Source organism: Muscardinus avellanarius (genome assembly GCF_963383645.1).
Source record: "Muscardinus avellanarius genome assembly, chromosome: 14".
In the NCBI taxonomy this organism is placed as follows: Eukaryota; Metazoa; Chordata; class Mammalia; order Rodentia; family Gliridae; genus Muscardinus; species Muscardinus avellanarius.
Window position 1 is genome coordinate 10,886,926 of NC_137800.1, and position 18,888 is coordinate 10,905,813.

General features: G+C 43.9%; 1 protein-coding gene across 1 annotated transcript in view; it reads right to left on the reverse strand.

Annotated features, from left to right (window-relative positions):
* Positions 1-18,888, reverse strand: part of DOCK5 (dedicator of cytokinesis 5) — a gene marked incomplete at both ends in the record, with an annotated part of 214,053 nt that overhangs the window by 82,404 nt on the left and 112,761 nt on the right. The window contains 8 exons of the mRNA XM_080709742.1: positions 716-840; positions 2,436-2,561; positions 3,785-3,924; positions 10,794-10,866; positions 12,901-13,030; positions 14,341-14,422; positions 16,271-16,428; positions 18,595-18,730. Of these exons, the coding sequence (XP_080565868.1) occupies positions 716-840; positions 2,436-2,561; positions 3,785-3,924; positions 10,794-10,866; positions 12,901-13,030; positions 14,341-14,422; positions 16,271-16,428; positions 18,595-18,730 (970 nt within the window). The remainder of the gene's footprint in view (positions 1-715; positions 841-2,435; positions 2,562-3,784; positions 3,925-10,793; positions 10,867-12,900; positions 13,031-14,340; positions 14,423-16,270; positions 16,429-18,594; positions 18,731-18,888) is intronic.

An 18,888-nucleotide genomic window follows, 5' to 3' on the forward strand; every position in this document is an offset into this window, starting at 1 on the left:
CCCTCTAACACCTGTGTTTTCCAGACAGAAGAACTTTAGATTCCTGCGGAGTCTAACTAGAGACAGGGCAAATGTCCCCTACCCAGAGCTCTTCCAGTGTGCAGTCCCAGGTGGGCAGGTCTCCCCGGCTCTGCAGCCAAGGCCGAGGCAGGATGCCCTTCAAGGCTTGGGCTCTCTTGCCAAGCCCCAGAGGAGCTAAAGAGATTGGAAGTGGATAAAAGACTTGATCATGAAAAAGAACCTATGTGTCCAAGGCCTGACATGCCGTCTAGAGATATTTCTTAGCTTGCTCTAGACTAAAAGAGCTATATATAGGGAGAAAAATAAAAGAATCTAAGTTGGGCACATTGGCCCCTGTCTATATTCCCAGTACTAGGGAGACTGAGACAGGAGGATTGCAAGCCAGAGACCAACCTCAGCAATGTAGCAACACTCTTGGACACCTAATGAGACCCTGTTTCAAAAACAAAAAAATAAAAAGGGCTGGAAGTGTAGCTTGGAGGTACAATCCCCAGCACCAGAAAAAAAAAATCTATATGGCTTCCTTACTAAAGCTGGCCCTTGATAATCACAAGTTTAACAGGTTTTATTTATTTTTTTACCCTTATGAAACACCAAACCCACACAGATGTGAGCCATTAATGTCAAGAAGGCAGCGGCCAGTCGTTACTGTGCAGCAGGGCGCGTGGCAGCGGGCGCGGGGCTGCATGCGTACCTCGATGAGGTTGCCCTCTTCGTCGAACACGGACATGGTCACCTCCACGTTTTTGGGCGTCTTCTTTTTCCCCTTGTCAAACTCCCCGTGAACCAGGGTGACATAAATGTCATTCCGGACATCTCCTGCAACGGGACAACCCAACCTCTGAGTGCTGCAGAGAGAGGTCGCTTCCAAGTCTCGGGATGTAAGAAGACGGAAGAGAAAAAGAAAACAGAAAATGCCGGGGTTCTAATGAACTCTGCTCTCACCCAAACTTCCACACAGAACTTCTTTCAATCTTCAGCTTATTTTTCCCTGTAGTGGAAGATGTCTTTGAAATGCAGGTTTTATTAAAAATTGGCTTCTCAATGGTAATTCTTATGTATAAGTGTTGTCCACTAGTAAGCACATATTACAATTTGTTAATTTATAGTGGAAATTATCTTTAATATCACACTTGAAGCCAAGTGTGGTGGTGTGCTACCGCCTCTCTTGCAGATCCTGAGAAAGCTCGCTCAGGGGATCCGCAACGGCGTAGATCCCCCATGAAGAATGTCTAGCATTCCTTTCTTCAAAAAATTATTTTAGGATTATTTGGATGAATATGTATAATTGGAATTTTATGTATAAGCATTATAAGTAAAACTGATGGGCAGCGGCTTGTGAGAGACTCAGGCAGCAAAGATTTTTTTCCCAAGGATAAGTTTTGGGCCAAACATTAAGTTCAAACTGACCTTAGTTGGGGCCAATGTATAAGATTAAGTTTGAGTCAGCCTCGTGACATGAGACAAAGCACACTATGATTATTTAAATGTCTGGCACCCTTGCACTAAACTCTATAAAAAATAAAACTTTTTCTGTCCTTGGAGATCCTGCTTGCATGACTATGCCCTTGCTTTTCTGCCAAAATAAAAAATATAAAAATTGTAACATCCTGAATAAAATGGAGAAGTTTGATCTGATCTCGTGTGACAGCTCTTCTCTCGTCGACCTCGGCTCTCTCTCACCAACACACGAACCTCGACTCTTGTTAGGGCTGGACCCCGGCAGTGGGGCATGCTTGTAATCCCAGCACTTGGGAGGCTGAGGTAGGAGGATCGCAGGCTCAAGGCAAGCCTCAGCTACTCAGTGGGACTCTTGGACTCTCATCAACCTAGAAAGACCTTCTTTCGAAACAAAATTTGGGCTGGGGATGTAGCTTGGAGGTAGAATAATGCCCCTGGGTTCAATTCCCAGACACACACACACACACACACACACACACACACACACACGCACACGCACGCACACAATGAAACTAAAGCAAGAAACTATAGCCAGTCTACATTCTTGTCACCACAGAAACAGGGAGCGCCAGCACACAGCAGGAGTTTAAGGTCAGGGAGCAGAGGTTTGGACACCACGCCGGGCAGTGAGCGCAGGCCATTCCACATCATACGGAGAAAACATCGGAGCCAACAGAGGAACGTAATCCCCAGGTCCGAGGACCCTGGATCATTCATTCCGCGTGACTTCTAGGGGCTTGTGCAGACTGTGAGTAGAAAGGTTGTTATTTTTCAAAGCATTTCTTGGCCTTGCTCACTGGGCATCTCTTCGGGGTGCTGGCACTCTATGTCTCACACTGTCTCGGTAACATGGAATGTAGTCTTACGGACCCCAAATTGTCCCCCACTGTCCTACAAGAGGGAGCTCTCCTGTGACGGAGGCACGCAGAACAGGAGTCAAGCAAAGTGTTTACCTGGCAGTATTATCTCAGGGAAGCCCATCTTTCGGGCTATTGCTGTTGACCGATCGACCAAGTGTGAAAAGTTCTTCTGAACCTGTGTGAGGTCACCCGGCAACAGCTTCAAGGACACCCAAAGCCCTTTAAGAAAAGAAAAAAGACAAGCTTTCAGCACTCTATATGATGTATACAACACACACACAGAGAAATGTTGATGGAAACATATGAGTTGCATGATACATAACCCGACACCTTATTTTTAAGATATCAATTTTGCCCCTTATACTTCTTTTTTTTTTTTGTGGGTCTGGGGATGGAACCCAGGGGCATTTGACCTCCAAGCTACACCCCCTGCCCTATTTTTTTATTCTTTATTTTAAAACAGAGTCTCACTAAGTTGCGGAGGGCCTCACTAAGTAGCTAAGGCTGTCCGCGAACCGTGATCCTCCGGTCTCAGCCTCCCAAATGCTGGGATTCCAAGTGTGCGCCACCACGCCCGGCTTCCCTTATACTTCTAATGACAGTCAGCAAAATCACAACTCGAAAGAGAAATGAATAGATCCTGACTTTGGGGGAGAAACAAAGAGTAAAGATGCTGTATCAGGGAATGCAATTAGCATTACTGTGTAATACCAGTAGTAGAAAAGATACACGAATCAATGGGAACTATGAAATACTGGACTGTATGGCAATTTTTTTTTTTTTTTTTTTTTGGTGAGGTACTGGAGATTCCACCCGAGGGTATTCTACCTCCGAGCTACACCCCCAGCCCTATTTTTTTATTCTTTAAACAGAATCTCACTAAGTTACAGAAGGCCTCACTATGTAGCTGAGGCTGGCCTTGAACCTGAGATCTTCCTGTCTCAGCCTCCCAAGTACGGGATTACAAGCATGTGCCATCAAACTACTGCCCAGCTGGGTTAGCAATTTTAATACGTGAAAAAAGAGGCCTAACAACTGGGCGTGGTGGCACACACCTGTAATCCCAGGACTTGGGAGGCTGAGGCAGGAGGATCAGGACAGCCTTGGCAACTTGGTGAGACTCTGTTTCAGAATAAAAAATAAAAAGGGCTCGGAGAGTAGCTGGAAGTAGAATGCCCCTAGGTTCAGCCCCCAGTACCACTACCACCAAAAAATAGAAAGTTATGGCAGAGTGAATTTACAGGGCTAAGTATTTACATAGGGGATTTAGTTTCTTAAATGCCAGAAGTGGGCGGTGTGCAGCCAAGGGGTTTTCTATGGGAGAGAGAATGAAAGGGAAGGCTTGGAGGGCCTGGCCCCGCCCTCCATCCCTGGCCCCGCCCTCCCACCCTGGCCCCGCCCCACCCTGGCCACACCACCCCAGCCCAGGCCAGCAGGGCTACCTTGCCCCTTGTGATTCACTTCCTTGGCTGCTATCACTTTATTCAGCACTGAAGTGAGTGGCTCATTCTCCCCAGTCACGTGGGAGGTCAAGGGTGACATGATGAGCTGCCTCTGCCGGATGTAGGTTTCCATGGCGATTCTGGGAAAGACAACAAATAAAAGGTGAGGCAGACAGGGAAGGAGAGAAAGTCTGCAGCACAACCTCAGATCCTCAGATCCAAGTGGCTCTTATTATCATTATATCATTAATAACATTAACTAATAATATGATTAAATACATGCAGTTATCAATATTAACAATATAATCAATATTATTAATCAATATTATTAGTGCAACATATATCATAGTAATATAATATTAATTGCACATAGTTATCAAAATATGTATAGTTATAATATATTATTAATGCAATACATATAATTATAACATATTAATAAATATTTGTTGATCAGCATTAAAGTATATACAATCATACTTTATTAAATACAATTAATATATTATTATAATATATTTTATTATTGTGGGGACAATACAAAAACATAAACAGTAAACTTAACCAAAGGGCTTTGGATTGTAAAATACAATAGAGCTTTTGGACTAAGCCCTGCACTGGACCCCACCCCCAGTCACAATGCAGTCACTCATGTCAAAGTTCAGGCTAAAAGTTCACCAAGCTGAAACAAACTGCAGGTCTGATCTTTCAGAAATTAGGCCAGAGAGGTGACAACTATATTTCCAAAATAGACCAGTTTCACTTAGCATGGCAATAAAGTTCTCTGGTTTTTTTTTTTTTTTTTTTTTGGTTTTTTGTTTTTTGTGGTGCTAGGGTTTGAACCCAGGAACTTTCTACCTCCACGCTACACCCCCAGCCCTTTTTTTTATTTTATTTTTATTTGGAAACAGAGCCTCTCTAAGTTGATGTGAGTCTCACTGAATTGCTGAGGCTGGCTTTGAACCTGCAAACATGAAATCCTCCTGTCTCAGCCTCCCAAGTACTGGGATTATAGGGATGCACCACCATGCCAGGCTAGTCCCATCTTAATCCTTTCCGCAATAAAGGTATCAAGAGTACCTTCAAAGGTGTTACCAAGGTAACTGGATGTTTATGAGTCAATTGTTTTTCTAAGAGTCTATCTTCCTGTCCCTGACTTACAAGAAAAGAAATTTTGAACGATCAAGACATTATTTGTTAAAAAAAAAAAGACATTATTTGTCTTCTTTCTGCTCTTTGCAGCCAGCCATTTTTGTCTATAAAACCAACCTCCTCTGTTCAGATCATGGGAACACCTTCTACTTTTACAGAACAAAGTGTTGTCCAATACTAGAATAAAAAATAAAGCCAATTAATATATTTTAAATAGGTCTGAGGATGCAGTTTAGCAGCAGAACACTGGCCCACATGTACAAGGCTCTGAGTTTGATCCCCAATCCCTCCAAAAAACATGATCATAAACTTGTCTTTGACACTATCTTTGCTTTCTTTTTCCATTGGGTAGCTATCTACACACTAAATTCATCTTAGAAATGACTTGAGGCTAAGAAGAAAACCCAACCAAACCAAAGACCAAAACTGCCCGCCCCACTGTCAGCAAAATCAGGGTCAGTGAGCCAAGATCTGTGAGAAGAGACAGAAGGAAGGAGGAAGGGACAGGAGCCCTGGCCTCCAGTCCTGTTCTACGTGGCAGCGTGTTCTGTAGGGAGCCCCCTCCCCAGGCCTCAGCTCCCTCATCTGTATGGAGGTGGGTGGGACCATTTGCTTTCTGGGCCTGTCTACCACCTCCATGGACAGGATCAGCAGGCATGCAGGCCATCGGGATTCTAACACAACGACCCCACCAGGATGAGGCCCCTCGAGGGGTCAGAGAACCAAACACAGCCTGCATTCTCTTGAAGGAGCTTTCAGGAACTGCGTATCTGCCTGGTGCCATACAATGGGCCCTAGTCTTCTCTGCCTGCCAGGCCAGCTTTCTTTGCAGGGATCCTTGTACCCCGAGGATACAACAGCCCTATGTGACCGGAAGCTGGGGCTATTACAATCTGAGTTGTTGTTTTCCTTGATAAGACTAGCAGAATGTACATACAAACCTCTGCTGGCATAAAACCCTGCCGTACATTTGGAAAGCACTTGCCATAATTCTTGGGCGTTAATTGCCAGAGGCTGCAATTGGCACCTTGAACACTTTACAGTGGCTGCTGGCAGCACAGCAAGCGGTACTCAAATTAGGGCTGGGTTCCTGGGGGCGCAAGGCAGGCATTATTCTACGGTCCAAATAATCTCGGGGCTCGCTGTTGCCACACAGCTGCTGGCTCTGAAACTGTGCGAGGAGGCACGGGACTCAAGGAAGAAATCCACCGCAGAGATGAACAAGCAGAGATAGGATTCAGACATCCTTCATATCCAAGAATGGCGCTCCTCATAAGTAAATATTTACACACAATAGCAGTAAATATACACACGTAAAGATTATCTGTGTATATATAATAGGGGCAGCCTTCATGAATATGAAAGCTACATATTTTATTACAGGAATAACATAGCTAATATATCTATGCTATATTTATATATAATCTAATTTATTTGCTTAATAGACTCTCCATAAATTCAATGAAATATAGTGCTATATTAACATTGTATACTTAAGTGTATTTATATAACACATATACATAAATATGTAAATACTGTCATGAACCACATTACATTTTGCTCAGTGATGGACTGACTGTGTTTTGATGGTGGTGCTCTAAGAAGTTATCACATGGTGGCATCAAGGCCATCTGAGTTTGTGTGAATACACTGTATAGTGTTGGTACAATGCTGACATTGCCTAACGGTGGATTTCTCAGAATATATCCTACCATCAAGACACACATGACTGTGTGTGTGTGGTGTGCGTGTTAGCAGTAGTATTCATATATGTGAAAATCATCTCATAACTAACATCAGCACTAAGCAACATGAAATAGTTCACCATATTCTTGGAAGGTCAGTATATAGGCGGTAGGCTACCAGATAAATGGATATTTTTATAGTAATTAACAGCAACCTCCACATAAAGGAGGGAAGCAATGCTTAGCATGAGTTATTTGAATCATTACACTTAAACTGGTCCAAAAGTGCTGGACTTAAAATTGAAAGGCTAGGATTTTTACTTTTTAAGTAAAATTATGTTTAACATATATTGACCGGAAAAATAGGGAACTGGCAAAAAGAGAAGTGAAATTACAAACTATTAAACCAATAAAATTAATCACTGTATATCCTTCTGAAATTTAAATTTCAAGGCTTTAATGCCTGTAACAATTTATATGCCTATGAGTAATATTTTTTCCATATTCTGACCCAAACAGTGGATAATTTTAAAATTTGGTCAAGCCCAAAACCAAACCTTGTTTTAATTTGCAATTCATTGATCTTCAATGAATCTATAGGCAGCTATTTTGTATGCATATGTTTCCTTGCTATGCCCTTATTATTTTCTACTAATTCTTTGTGTATCAAGAATATCCATTCTTTCTATTACACATTACAAAGATTTTCTTCAATTTTTTTTCCTGTGTATAATTTGCTTGACTTTTTGAGATGGTTAAACCTATCACATTTTCTGCTTTGGGTTGACATACATACAATTTGGTTGATATACATACAATTTCTATTTTCCTCTAGTATTTTATTTTTTGTGGTACTAGGAATTGGACTCAGGGCATTCTACCTATGAGCTACACCCCCAGACCTATTTTACTTTTGCTTTGAAACAAGGTCAAGGTCTCACTATGTTGATGAAAATCTCACTACTTGCTGATGCTGTCCTCAAACCTACAATCCTCCTGTCTTAGCTTTCCAAGTACTGAGATTACGAAGCTTACACCACCATGCCCAGTATTTATTTATTTATTTATTTATTTATTTATTTTTTGGTGGTGGTACTGGGGGTGGAACCCCGAGGCTTTCTACCTCTGGGCTATACTCCCAGACCTATTTTATATTTTTTATTTGGAAACAGGATCTCACTAAGTTGCTGAGGCTGGCTTCGAACCTGTGCGATCCTCCTGTCTCAGCCTCCCAAGCGCGGGGATTACAAGTGTGCGCCACCACGCCCGGCTCATGCCCAGTATTTAAAACATTTATCTCTTAGAGCTTATGCTTAATTATCTGAGATTTTCACTAGTCCAAGTTGTGGCAGTCAGCTCTAACTTACATTTCTTAAATGGTTAGCTAATTTTCTCCCACAAAATGTTGTGGGTTTTTTTGGTCTAATTTATCTTCCCCCATTCATTCGCAATATCTTTTGTACGAAATGATATATCAACTCAAATATCCTTGGGCTGCCTTCTGGAAGTGTTCCTTCTATTGATCTGTGGTAGCAGCTGCGAGTGGGTGGGGGCAGCACCTGCAAACTGGCTGCGTCCCCTGCAAGGGCTCATTGCCAGGAGGCCCCGAGGCCACCTGTGTGGGGTGCGGCACCCCCCCCCCCTTGCTGGGCCCCTCACAGTGCTCACCTGCACTGCTCAGAGCTCCAGAGATGGAGCTCTGTGCAGAGCTCCCCAAGGCTGCGCACCCCCCCAGCTCAGTACGGGCCTCAGCGAAGCTCTGTGGGAATCCTTTCCAGACAGGCCTCCAGACTTGCAGTCTTATTGACTTCACCCTCCTACCTCCTAAACCCTTGCTTCTCATACTGCGGTCCCTGAACCTGGCCATCAGCATCACCGGAAGATCATTAGATACAAACCCTGGACCTATTGGATCCAATTTTGCACTGTGTGTGTAGTAGTAGTAGTAGTAGTAGTAGTAGGGACCAAACCCAGGGGCATTCTCCCTCCAAACTCCACCTCTGGCCCTATTTTTTATATTTTATTTGGAAACAGGGCCTTGCTAAGTTTCAGAGGGTCTCACTAAGTAGCTTACATAACTGAGAACCTGGGATCCTCCTGTCTCAGCTTCCCAAGTACTGGGATTACTGATTTTTTTGCGTGTGTGGTACTGGGGGTGGAATCCAGGGGCTTTTCTACCTCCGGGCTATACTCTCAGACCTATTTTATACTTTATTTGGAAACGGGGACTCACTAAGTTGCTGAGAGCCTCACTCAGTAGCTGAGGCTGACTTCGAACCTGTGCCATCCTCCTGTCTCAGCCTCCCAAGCGCTGAGATTACACGTGTGCATCATCACGCTGCCCATTTGTTAGAATTTTTTTTTTTTTCTGGGTCTGAGGATTGAACCCAGGGACATTCAACGTTCAAGCTACACCCCCTGGCCCATTTTTTATGCTTTATTTTGAAACAAGGTCTCACTGAGTTGCAAAGGGCCTCACTAAGTAGCTGAGGCTGTCCACGAACCGTGATCCTCCGGTTTCAGCCTCCCGAATGCTGGGATTACAAGCGTGCACCACCATGCCCAGCTTGCTTGTTAGAATTTTGCATTCTACCAAGAGTCCCTGGTGATTCACATGCATGATACAGTTTAAGAAGTTTTGATCTGTCTCATGAGATTCCTAGTCTTCCGAAATACTTGTTCCATAAAATGGAATGCAGAATAGCCGGGCGTGGTGGTGCACGCTTGTAATCCCAGCATTCAGGAGGCTGAGACCAGAGGATTGCGGTTCGCGAACAGCCTCAGCTACTTAGTGAGGCCCTCTGCAACTCAGTGAGACCTGGTTTCAAAATAAAGAATAAAAAATAAGGCAGGGGGTGTAGCTTGGAGGTCAAATGCCCCTGGGTTCCACCTCCAGACCTGAAAAAAAAAAGTCAGAAGTGGTGGTGCATGCCTGTAATCTCAGTACTTCAGAGGCTGAGATAGGATCGCAAGTTCAAGGCCAGCCTCAGCACCTTAGTGAGACCCTACTTCAAAAGAAAAAAATAAAAAGGTTAGGTGTGTAGAATATCTCTGGGTTCAATCTTCAATACCTAAAGAAAAAAGATAGCACGTACATATATGTTAGCATTTCTGATACCTAAATAGCACCATTCTCTGCTTTCTGGTGTACATACACACCTACTCTTTATTTTACATTTCATTGGTTGTATCTAGATATCAGGAAAAGTTCAGAACAAAAGTTTAAACTAAAACTCTTCGTAAAGAAAGAACTTTGAGCCAGATGTGGTGGCACACACGTCTAAGCCAGCCAGCCTCAGCAAGCTAGTGAGGTCCTCCGCAACTAGTGAGATTACTTCATAATAATCACATCTTGCCACTTTGGAAAACACTATGGAGGATCCTCAGAAAAATGTGAACAAACCCACCATATGATCTAGCAATACCACTTCTGGGTATCTACACAAAAGAACGAAAACTAAACTAATGCATGCATATCTATGTTCACAGCCGCACAATTCACCATTGCCAAACTATGGAACCAGCCAAGATGTCCATCAACAGATGAATGGATTACAAAACTATGGGCTCTGTACACAGTGGAATTTTACTCAGCCATAAACAAGAACAAAATCACGTTATTTTTAGTGAAATGGATAGAAGTGGAGAACATTGTCCTAAGTGAGATTAGTCAGTCACAGAAAGAAATTGGATGTTCTCTCTAATATGTGGAAGCTAGAAAGAAAATGGGTCATAAGAGGAACTCTAGACAAGGAAGAAGACACCATAGAGGAGCAAATAAGGGTGACCTAACTGAGGGGAATCGGAAGGGAGAAAGAGGTAAGTTCCCTAACAAACACGATGTACATTCACAAACATATCAGAGTCAATCACTAAGCCAAACATGAAAAGGAGGGATGAGGAGGGAATGGGGTGGGAATTCGGGAAGGGCTACATGAGTGACGTGTGCGTGTATATCATCTTGCACCCCAGTAAGATGCATGACTACAATGCACCAATTATAAAATTAAAAAAATTAAAGTCTTCTGTTGCTCGCTGGGCTGACAATCTTCCAAGTGACGTTTCTCTTGCCTAACTGAGCAAAGACTTCCCAGCACCTGGCTCAGTGCTCACATACACATACTTGCAACGGCTCATCCAGGTCTCAAGTCAGCTGGGAGAAATGCCAGAGTACTTACTGCTGGAAAGGAATAAAATGCTGTTTTTCTTCATCGTCCACTCTCCCATGGATGATATCGGTAATATCCATCACTAGGAGAGAGATAAACTTTATTAAAGAAACTAATTGCTTCATGTCTTACTAAGTTGCTATAGAGAAGGGGCATTATCAGCAAACCCAGAACACCAAAGGAAGAAAGATACCAAGCAGGGACATTTCTTTTATTTCTTTGCCAAAGATAATTTCCCAGTGCACCCAGCCCAACAAAGAGCAAGAATGAAGTCCTTAGGCAGGGGCAAGGAATTTCTCAAATCAACCCCACAGACCACCCCCTTTAAAAAATCTGCTAGAGCAAGGCGTGGTGGTGAACGCCTGTAATACCAGTACTTGAGAGGCTGAGACAGAAGGATCACAAGTTTGAGACCAGCCTTGGTGATTTAGCAAGACTCTTAACAACCTTGGGCGACCATGTTTTGTTTTGTTTTTGTGGTACTGAGGGTGGAACCCAGGCGCTTCTCTACCTCCGGGCTACACTCCCAGACCTATTTTACACTTTATTCGGAAACAGGGTCTCACTAAGTTGCTGAGAGCCTCACTAAGTAGCTGAGGCTGGCTTTGAACCTGTGCGATCCTCCTGTCTCAGCCTCCCAGAGTTGGGATTACAAGCGTGCGCCACCACGCCCGGCTGGAGACCATGTTTTAAAATAAGAACGGTGAGATACGAAGCTCAGAGGTAGGATGTCTGTGAGTTCAATCCCCAGTATAAAAAACAAAACAAAACAAAACAAAAGCCTCTGCAAGACAGAGTTGGCAAATTCTTAAGACATTTGCAGCCAATTATTTTTTAGTAAGCCTGAATTTGAGTGATAGAGAGTACATATTTTTGGCAGGGTTGTCAGAAGAATTAATGACCCAGAAAGAAATTCAAGACCTGAAGTGATCATCTGCCTCTTTGGTTTTATATATGTATTTTTTGTTATTGTTGTTTTGGGTGCTGGGAATTGAACTCAGGGGCATTCTATCTCTGAGCTATACCTCCAGCCAGTTTTATTTTTTACTTGGAAACAGGGTCTTGGTACGTTTCCCAGGTTAGTCTCGAACCTGTGATCCTCCTGTCTTAGCCTTCAAAGTACTGGGATTACAGGAGTGGATCATTACTCCTGACTTCTCTCTTAAAAATTTTCAAACAATGGTCAAACACAGGTAACATAAAATTTACCATCATAACCATTTTTATGTAGAGTTCAGTGCGAGAAAGTCAAGACAGACCGCTGTGCAGCCGTGCTGACCACCCCCCTCATCTTTTATCCTCCCTCCCTCCCTCCCTCCCTCCCTCCCTCCCTCCCTCCCTCCCTCCCTCCTTCCCTCCCTCCCTCCCTCCCTCCCTCCCTCTCTTCTCTATTTTGTGGTACTAGGGATGGAACCTAGGGGCTTTCTACCTGTGAGCTATACCCCCAGCCCAATTTTTTACTCTTCATTTTTTTGAAACAGGGTCTCAGTGAGTTGCGGAGGGCCTCACTAAGTAGTTGAGGCTGTCCACGAACCATGATCCTCCTGTATCAGCCTACCAAATGCTGGGATTACAAGCATGCACTACCACGGCCGGCTTTTATTCTTTATTTTGAAACAGGGCCTCACTAAGTAGCTGAGGCTGACCACAAATCCAGATCCTCCCATCTCAGTCTCCCAAGTACTGGGATTAGAAGCATGAACCACCACTCCCGGCTGTATTTTTATTTTTGAAACAGGGTCCCACTAGGTTTCTGAGGGTCTTACTAACATTGAACCCTTGATCCTTCTGTCTCAGACATGCACCTGGCAATTTCCTTCCTTTTCAAGGCCGAATGGTACACCCCTGTATGGACAGATCACCTTCTGTTTATCCATTTCTCCACTGATGGACACTTGGGTTATTCTACCTTTGAGCTATCATGAATAATGCTGCTAAGGACAGGACTGTCTACATATCTCTTTGGGGCCTTGCTCTCAATTCTCTTGGGCATGTACCCTGCAGGGGGCGGCAGCTCATCACACAGTAGTTCACTACTTAATTCACCGAAGATCTGCCATCCTGCTCCCCACAGCAGCTGGAACATCTCACACCGGCGTCCGGGCCGTCCCTGTACCTGCTACTCCAAAAGGCCTCCGGAGCCCGCAGGTGTGCCTCTTGCCCTCCTTCAGCTCCATGTGGCCCACCCGGATGATCTGGCACACGAGGCTGATGCGCGGCCGGATGAGGTCCGAGCTGCTGAGGTCCTGGGCGGCAGACAGAGAGCAGAGAGAGGGCTGTCACCACCCATGCTCCGTTCACTGGAGACCAGAGCCTGCGTCTCAATGCTGAAGTGCCAGAACGTCTCCTCTCTTCTCCGCAGCCACCCGAGAACCTTTATGGCACCTGAGAAAACCATCTAGCGGCGCCTTTTCTCTTCCCCAGTTCCTGTTTAAAATTTCTAAAATAGATCATTGTCAATGCTTTTTCATTTTTTTTTAACTAAGGACTAATTTTTTTTTTTTTTTTTTTTGTGGTACTGGGGTTCCTGGAAACTCTTCTACCTCTGGGCTACACTCCCAGACTTAGACTTATTTTATATTTTTATTTGGAAACAGGGTCTCTCAAACCAGTGAGGCTGACTTCGAACCAGCGCGATCCTCCTGTCTCCGCCTCCCAAGTGCTGGGATTACAAGCGTGCGCCACCACGCCCGGCCTAAATTATTTTTGAAATAGGGTCTCCCTAGGCTGATGAGAGACTCACTACTTACTGTCCTCAAACCTGCGATCCTCCTGTCTCAGCCTCTCAAGTACTGGGATTACAGGTGTGTGCCACCACGCCCAGTTTGCAATCATTTGTCTGTCTGTTTGTTTGTTTTGTGCTACTGGGGGTGGAAGCCAGAGGCTTTCTACCTCCAGGCTACATTCCTAGACATATTTTATATTTTATTTGGAAACTGAGTCTCACTGAGTTGCTGAGAGCCTCACTAAGTATCTGAGGCTGGCTTCAAACCTGCATGATCCTCCTATCTCAGGCTTCCAGGTACTGGGATTAAAAGTGTGTGCCAACATACCCGGCTGTGCAATTGTTTATAAAATAAATTCTTTTTTAATACTGGGGGTTAATCTTAGGGCTGGGAGTGTAGCTTGATTTTGGGTTCCACCTCCAGTACTACAAAAATAAATAAATAAAATACAACCCTCCCCTAGGAAGATGACCTTGATTCCCTCTTAGTACCTAGGACCTCTAACCGTCTGTACAATTCAATCATTCACTTAATGATTGCCTAGTGTACGTCTCCTCGGTCATGACAAAACACTTCTCAAGAAGGATTTTTGTTCCTGATTTGTTCACAGGAATTTTTTTTCTTTCTGAATTTGTTCAAGAAGGCATTTCAAGTGCTGATGAGTATGTGGCATCTCACAAGTGGTCATTAAGTATTTGTTGAATAAAAGAGTGGGTTATTCCTGCTAGGGGAATTATAATGATTTTTTACGCTTTATGTGTTTCGTTCAATGACCATGTGGAACCACTGATATCAGAACAACAGAGTGTGGTTAAGCAGAGCAGACTTACAGTGAACACCGCTTGAAGGTTGTTGAGCTTCTCTATTTCCTTGGGCATCCCATTACTGCCCCAACGAATCAGATAGTTCTCACTGGGGGAATAAAAAAAATGAAAATTAGCCAGGTGTGGTGGCGCACGCTTGTAATCCCAGAACTTGGGAGGCTGAGACAGGATTATCATGTAGTTTCAAAGCCAGCCTCAGCTACTTAGTGAGGCTCTCAACAACTTAGTGAGACCCTGTTTCCAAATAAAGTATAAAAATAGGTCTGGGAGTATAGCCCAGAGGTAGAAAAGCCCCTGGGTTCCACCCCCAGTACCACAAATAAAAGAAAATTATTCCTATTGAGAAGCCAACTGAGGGTAGAGGCTGTCCTCAGTACAAGATTAACAGGGTAAACAAAAGGGACAGAGATGCAGGTGGAATTCAACAGACAGGTGTGAAGCAGGCGAGGTGGGACCTGAGCCCACACACAGGCCAGGCCCTCAGGCCACTGGCCTTGGAGGCGTCCCTGCTGCAGCCCCATATGGAACACCCAGAAGATTCTAACAGACAAAACCGGAGGACGACATGGCTGATTTTGTGGGATTCTACTTTCTGGAGTCTTTCTTTCATCTCAGATTTCTTGTCTAGAAGTTCAATTTTGCTGAATTGAGAATTAATTGACCAGTTAATTTATTGCCATGCTGGGGATCAAACCAGGGTCTTAACACATCCTAGGCAAGTACTCTACTCCTGAGCTCTCTCCCCAGGGTGAGAATTTGATTTTTTTAGGCCATTCCAAAGCCACCCTTTGTAATCCACATCACCCTACTCCAAAATATTCTTTTTAATGAACAATTTGTCAGTCATTACTTTTAGCCACTTTCTTAAAAAACAAACCTACATTTCCTCAGCTGCTCGGTGTGATGCTGCTCTAGGGCTGAGCAACACCCACCACGATTCCCTGGAGCCTCTTTGGGAAAGAAAATTGATAGACTTTGTTTTCTGGAGTAGTTCTGGGTTGGTAGCAAAGTTGGGCAGAGTATAAAGAGGTCTCATCGGCTTCCCCTGCTACTCCGAGTAGTACAATTAGTTATAATTGATGGATCGGCATTGACACACATTGCCACCCAAAGCCCATTGCTGACATCAGGCCCATCCTTGGACTTACGCATTCTACGGGTTTGGCCAAGTGCCTACTGACACCCACTCACCATTACAGTGTTACACAAGCTAATTTCACTCCCTGAAAAAGCCCTGTGGAACTAGAGAATATGATTCCAAGTCAGATCAGCCAGTCTCAGAAAGCCAAGGGTTATATGTTTTATCTCGTACATGGAAGCTAGAGAGCTAACTGGACTAACAGACTTTAGATAAATGTGGACAGAGATCAGTAGAACAGCGGAGGAAGAGGGGAGAGAGAGGTGTGGAGGGGAAAAAGGGGACTGAGGAAGGAAATCGTTCAGATAATACTAAGACCATATATGAAGATGTCACTACCAATTTCACTAACACGTATGGGGACGTAGGAAAGGATGGCTGGGTGGGGCGCAGAAGAAATAGAGCGAGAACTGAGTGCCTGTATGTTTGTATCCCACTGACCCTCACTATGATGTATAATTGCAGTGCCCTAATAAAAGTATAAAATATATATAAACCCTTGTGCTCTGCAACCCACTCTCGCTCCTGCCGAGGTCTTTTGAACTGTTCTCATCTCTGTGTCCTGACCAGTTTTATGTGATCTCCAAATTCCAGGGAGAACACAAACTGTGGCCACTGTTTGAGCAGCAACAGAGGAAGGACTCAGAGCCCAAAGAACTCCACTTTCTACCGCCGAGAAATCTTCCCCCCGTTTCCTGCCTCCCCTTCTCCATCCTAACCAAAGGCTCCTGGGGTATGAAGGAGGTGAAGGCTGGGTGTCTTGCAAGGTCAAATGCAGGCGATCTGAATCTCCATTACCTGATAAAAGTGGACCGGTCAGGGTCGTAGAGGGCCATGAGCAGCTCCGCGTCCTCCCCGATGTTACAGACAAAGTTCTTGAAGTTGACGTAGAGGCCGTAGGTGTGGATGGTGCTGAAGATGGCCTGGCTCCGCAAGTCCAGGTTCTGCAGAATGGACTGGGCGGAGAGGAAAAGACACAGGGGTGCTTTGGTTTCAGCCAATAGGAAATGCTGGCCAAGAATCAACCTTTGAGTCAGGGACAAACAGAATCATCACCCAGGAGCAGCATCTCCCAGAGAGTGGACACAAGTACCCCGAGGACCCATCAGGTGAGGAATGCATAATCATCGATATTTAGGTGTTTAAGACGTCCTGTTCAGGAACACTACGCAAGAAATTCAACAAGTGCTGCTGAAAAAAATGGTAAGTCATGGTTTTCATAGATTCGGGAAGTTCTCATCTCTTAGCAATGGCAGCTGGATGAAGCTTAAGAGCGCAAAACATGAACTGCCATTCCTTCAATGGGAATAACTCTCATTGAAATAGAAGACGAAGCCGGGAGAGGTGGCGCACGCTTGTAATCCCCGCGCTTGGGAGGCGGAGACAGGAGGATCGCGCTGGTTCGAAGCCAGCCCCGCGGGCTTAAGAGACCCTGTTTCCAAAAATAGAAAAGTATAAAATAGGTCTGGGAGTGTAGCCCGGAGGTAGAAGGGTTTCCAGGAACCCCAGTACCACCAAAAGAAAAAAAGAAAAAAAAAAGAAAAAAAAAGAAAAGAAAAAAAAATAGAAGATGCAGAGTTTCTGAGTTATTCTATGCATATGCAAGTATTGTCCTTTTTATGTTTTTTTAAACCCAAACAATAGATTTATTTTATTTTTTTAGTACTTAGGGTTGAACCCAGGGACTTCTGCCTTCGAGCTACATCCCCAGCCCTTTGTGTTATTTTTCATTTTTAAAAAGGAAAGGCTTTATCCAAGTGTGGTTGCCATTGGATTCAGAAACACAAATATGCTTGAGTGTGCTAAAGAAATAAAAGGTTTGAACTAAAAAACAAAACAACAACAACAACAAAAAAAAAACCTGACACAAATCTTTATTATAATAGAAAGAATGGAAAAAAATACACCAACCTGTCAATATGGTTGGGTCTGGGCAATTTTAATATGGGTGACTTTGTTTTTCTACACCTCTGCAATTTTCTTTTAATGTATACAAATAGTTATTACTTTTGAAATCTTCCAAATACTTTATAAGTATTATGTTGCATTTTGAAAATTACAGCATTTGCATCAAATATAGAGGATTTTACTTTTAAAAAGTTTCCCTTCCAGGTGTATTCATTTCAAGTCACCCCCACCCCGCCGCTGCCATTTTGGCATGGGGCTGTATTTCTATTTTCTGTATTTCTATCTTTTAATAAACTTCTTTAAATCTTCAGCAACGGTCAAAAAAAAAAAAAAAAAGTCTCCCTTCCCCCCAGTTCTCCTTCCCAGGGGCATCCTTGAACAATCAACTTCCCGTCTATGGTTTCAGAGTTGGTCTATGCATACGTAAGCATCTATGTATACATGTCTTTTTTTGTATGTTCCTTTTTTAACCCAAATAATACTGTTTATTTTATTTTATATTTTTAGTACTGAGGATTAAGCCCAAGAGCATTCTACCTCTGAGTCCAGCTCTTTTTTCATATTTCATTTTGAAACAGTACTAACTTGCTGAGGACCCCACTAAGTTGCTGAGGCTGGCTTTGAATCTACGGTTCTCCTCTCTCAGTCTCCTAAGTACTGGGATTACAGGCATGCCCCACCATACTCAAGGCAGCATTTTATCTATATGGTTTTAACCTTGCTTTTCCCATCATATACGTGTGTGTGTGTGTGTTTGTGTAAAATCTTTGTAATCTTGCCATGGCAGTACAGACACAGAGGCCACATTCTTTGTGCTGATTCACCTTTAAAATGAGAATGCAAATTATTTTTATACATTTCTACCTCTCGGGGACCGGGACTGAACCCAGTGGCATTCTACCTCTGAGCTATTTTTTATTCTTTATTTGAAAAAGGGTCTCACTAAGTTGCAGAGGGCCTCACTAAGTAGCTGAGGCTGGCCACGAACCTGAGATCCTCCTGTCTCAGCCTCCCAAATACTGAGATAACCCGGCTTCATTTTTATTTTGAAACAGGGTCTTGCTAGGTTGCTGAGTCTCACTACTTGCTGAGGCTGTCCTTGAACCTGGAATCCTCCTGTCTCAGCCTTCCTAGTGGGATTACAGGGTTTACCATCACGCCTGTCTGAACTCCCTTTCATTTCAGACCAAAGGAAACACACTGAGGCGGCACACCTTTTCTTCCTGGATCTTCTCCTCGATCCTTTTTGAAGCCACTTCATGGGCCTTGAAGAGGGCGATGGTGCTGGTTTCGTCTGGATCCAAGATGTTCCCGTTGTCATCACGTACCACCAGGTCCAACCCAAGCATCCTGGAGAGAAAGGGGTGGTCAGGAAGCTCTTTCCCCAGGCAGATCCCAGAGGAGACCCACAATACAGAGGGCAGTGCTGGACAAGTCAAGAGAAGAAAAGCTCACTGCAAAAAACACTGGCTTTTTATCTTGCCTGTTTCTATCTCTGTTAAGTTGGG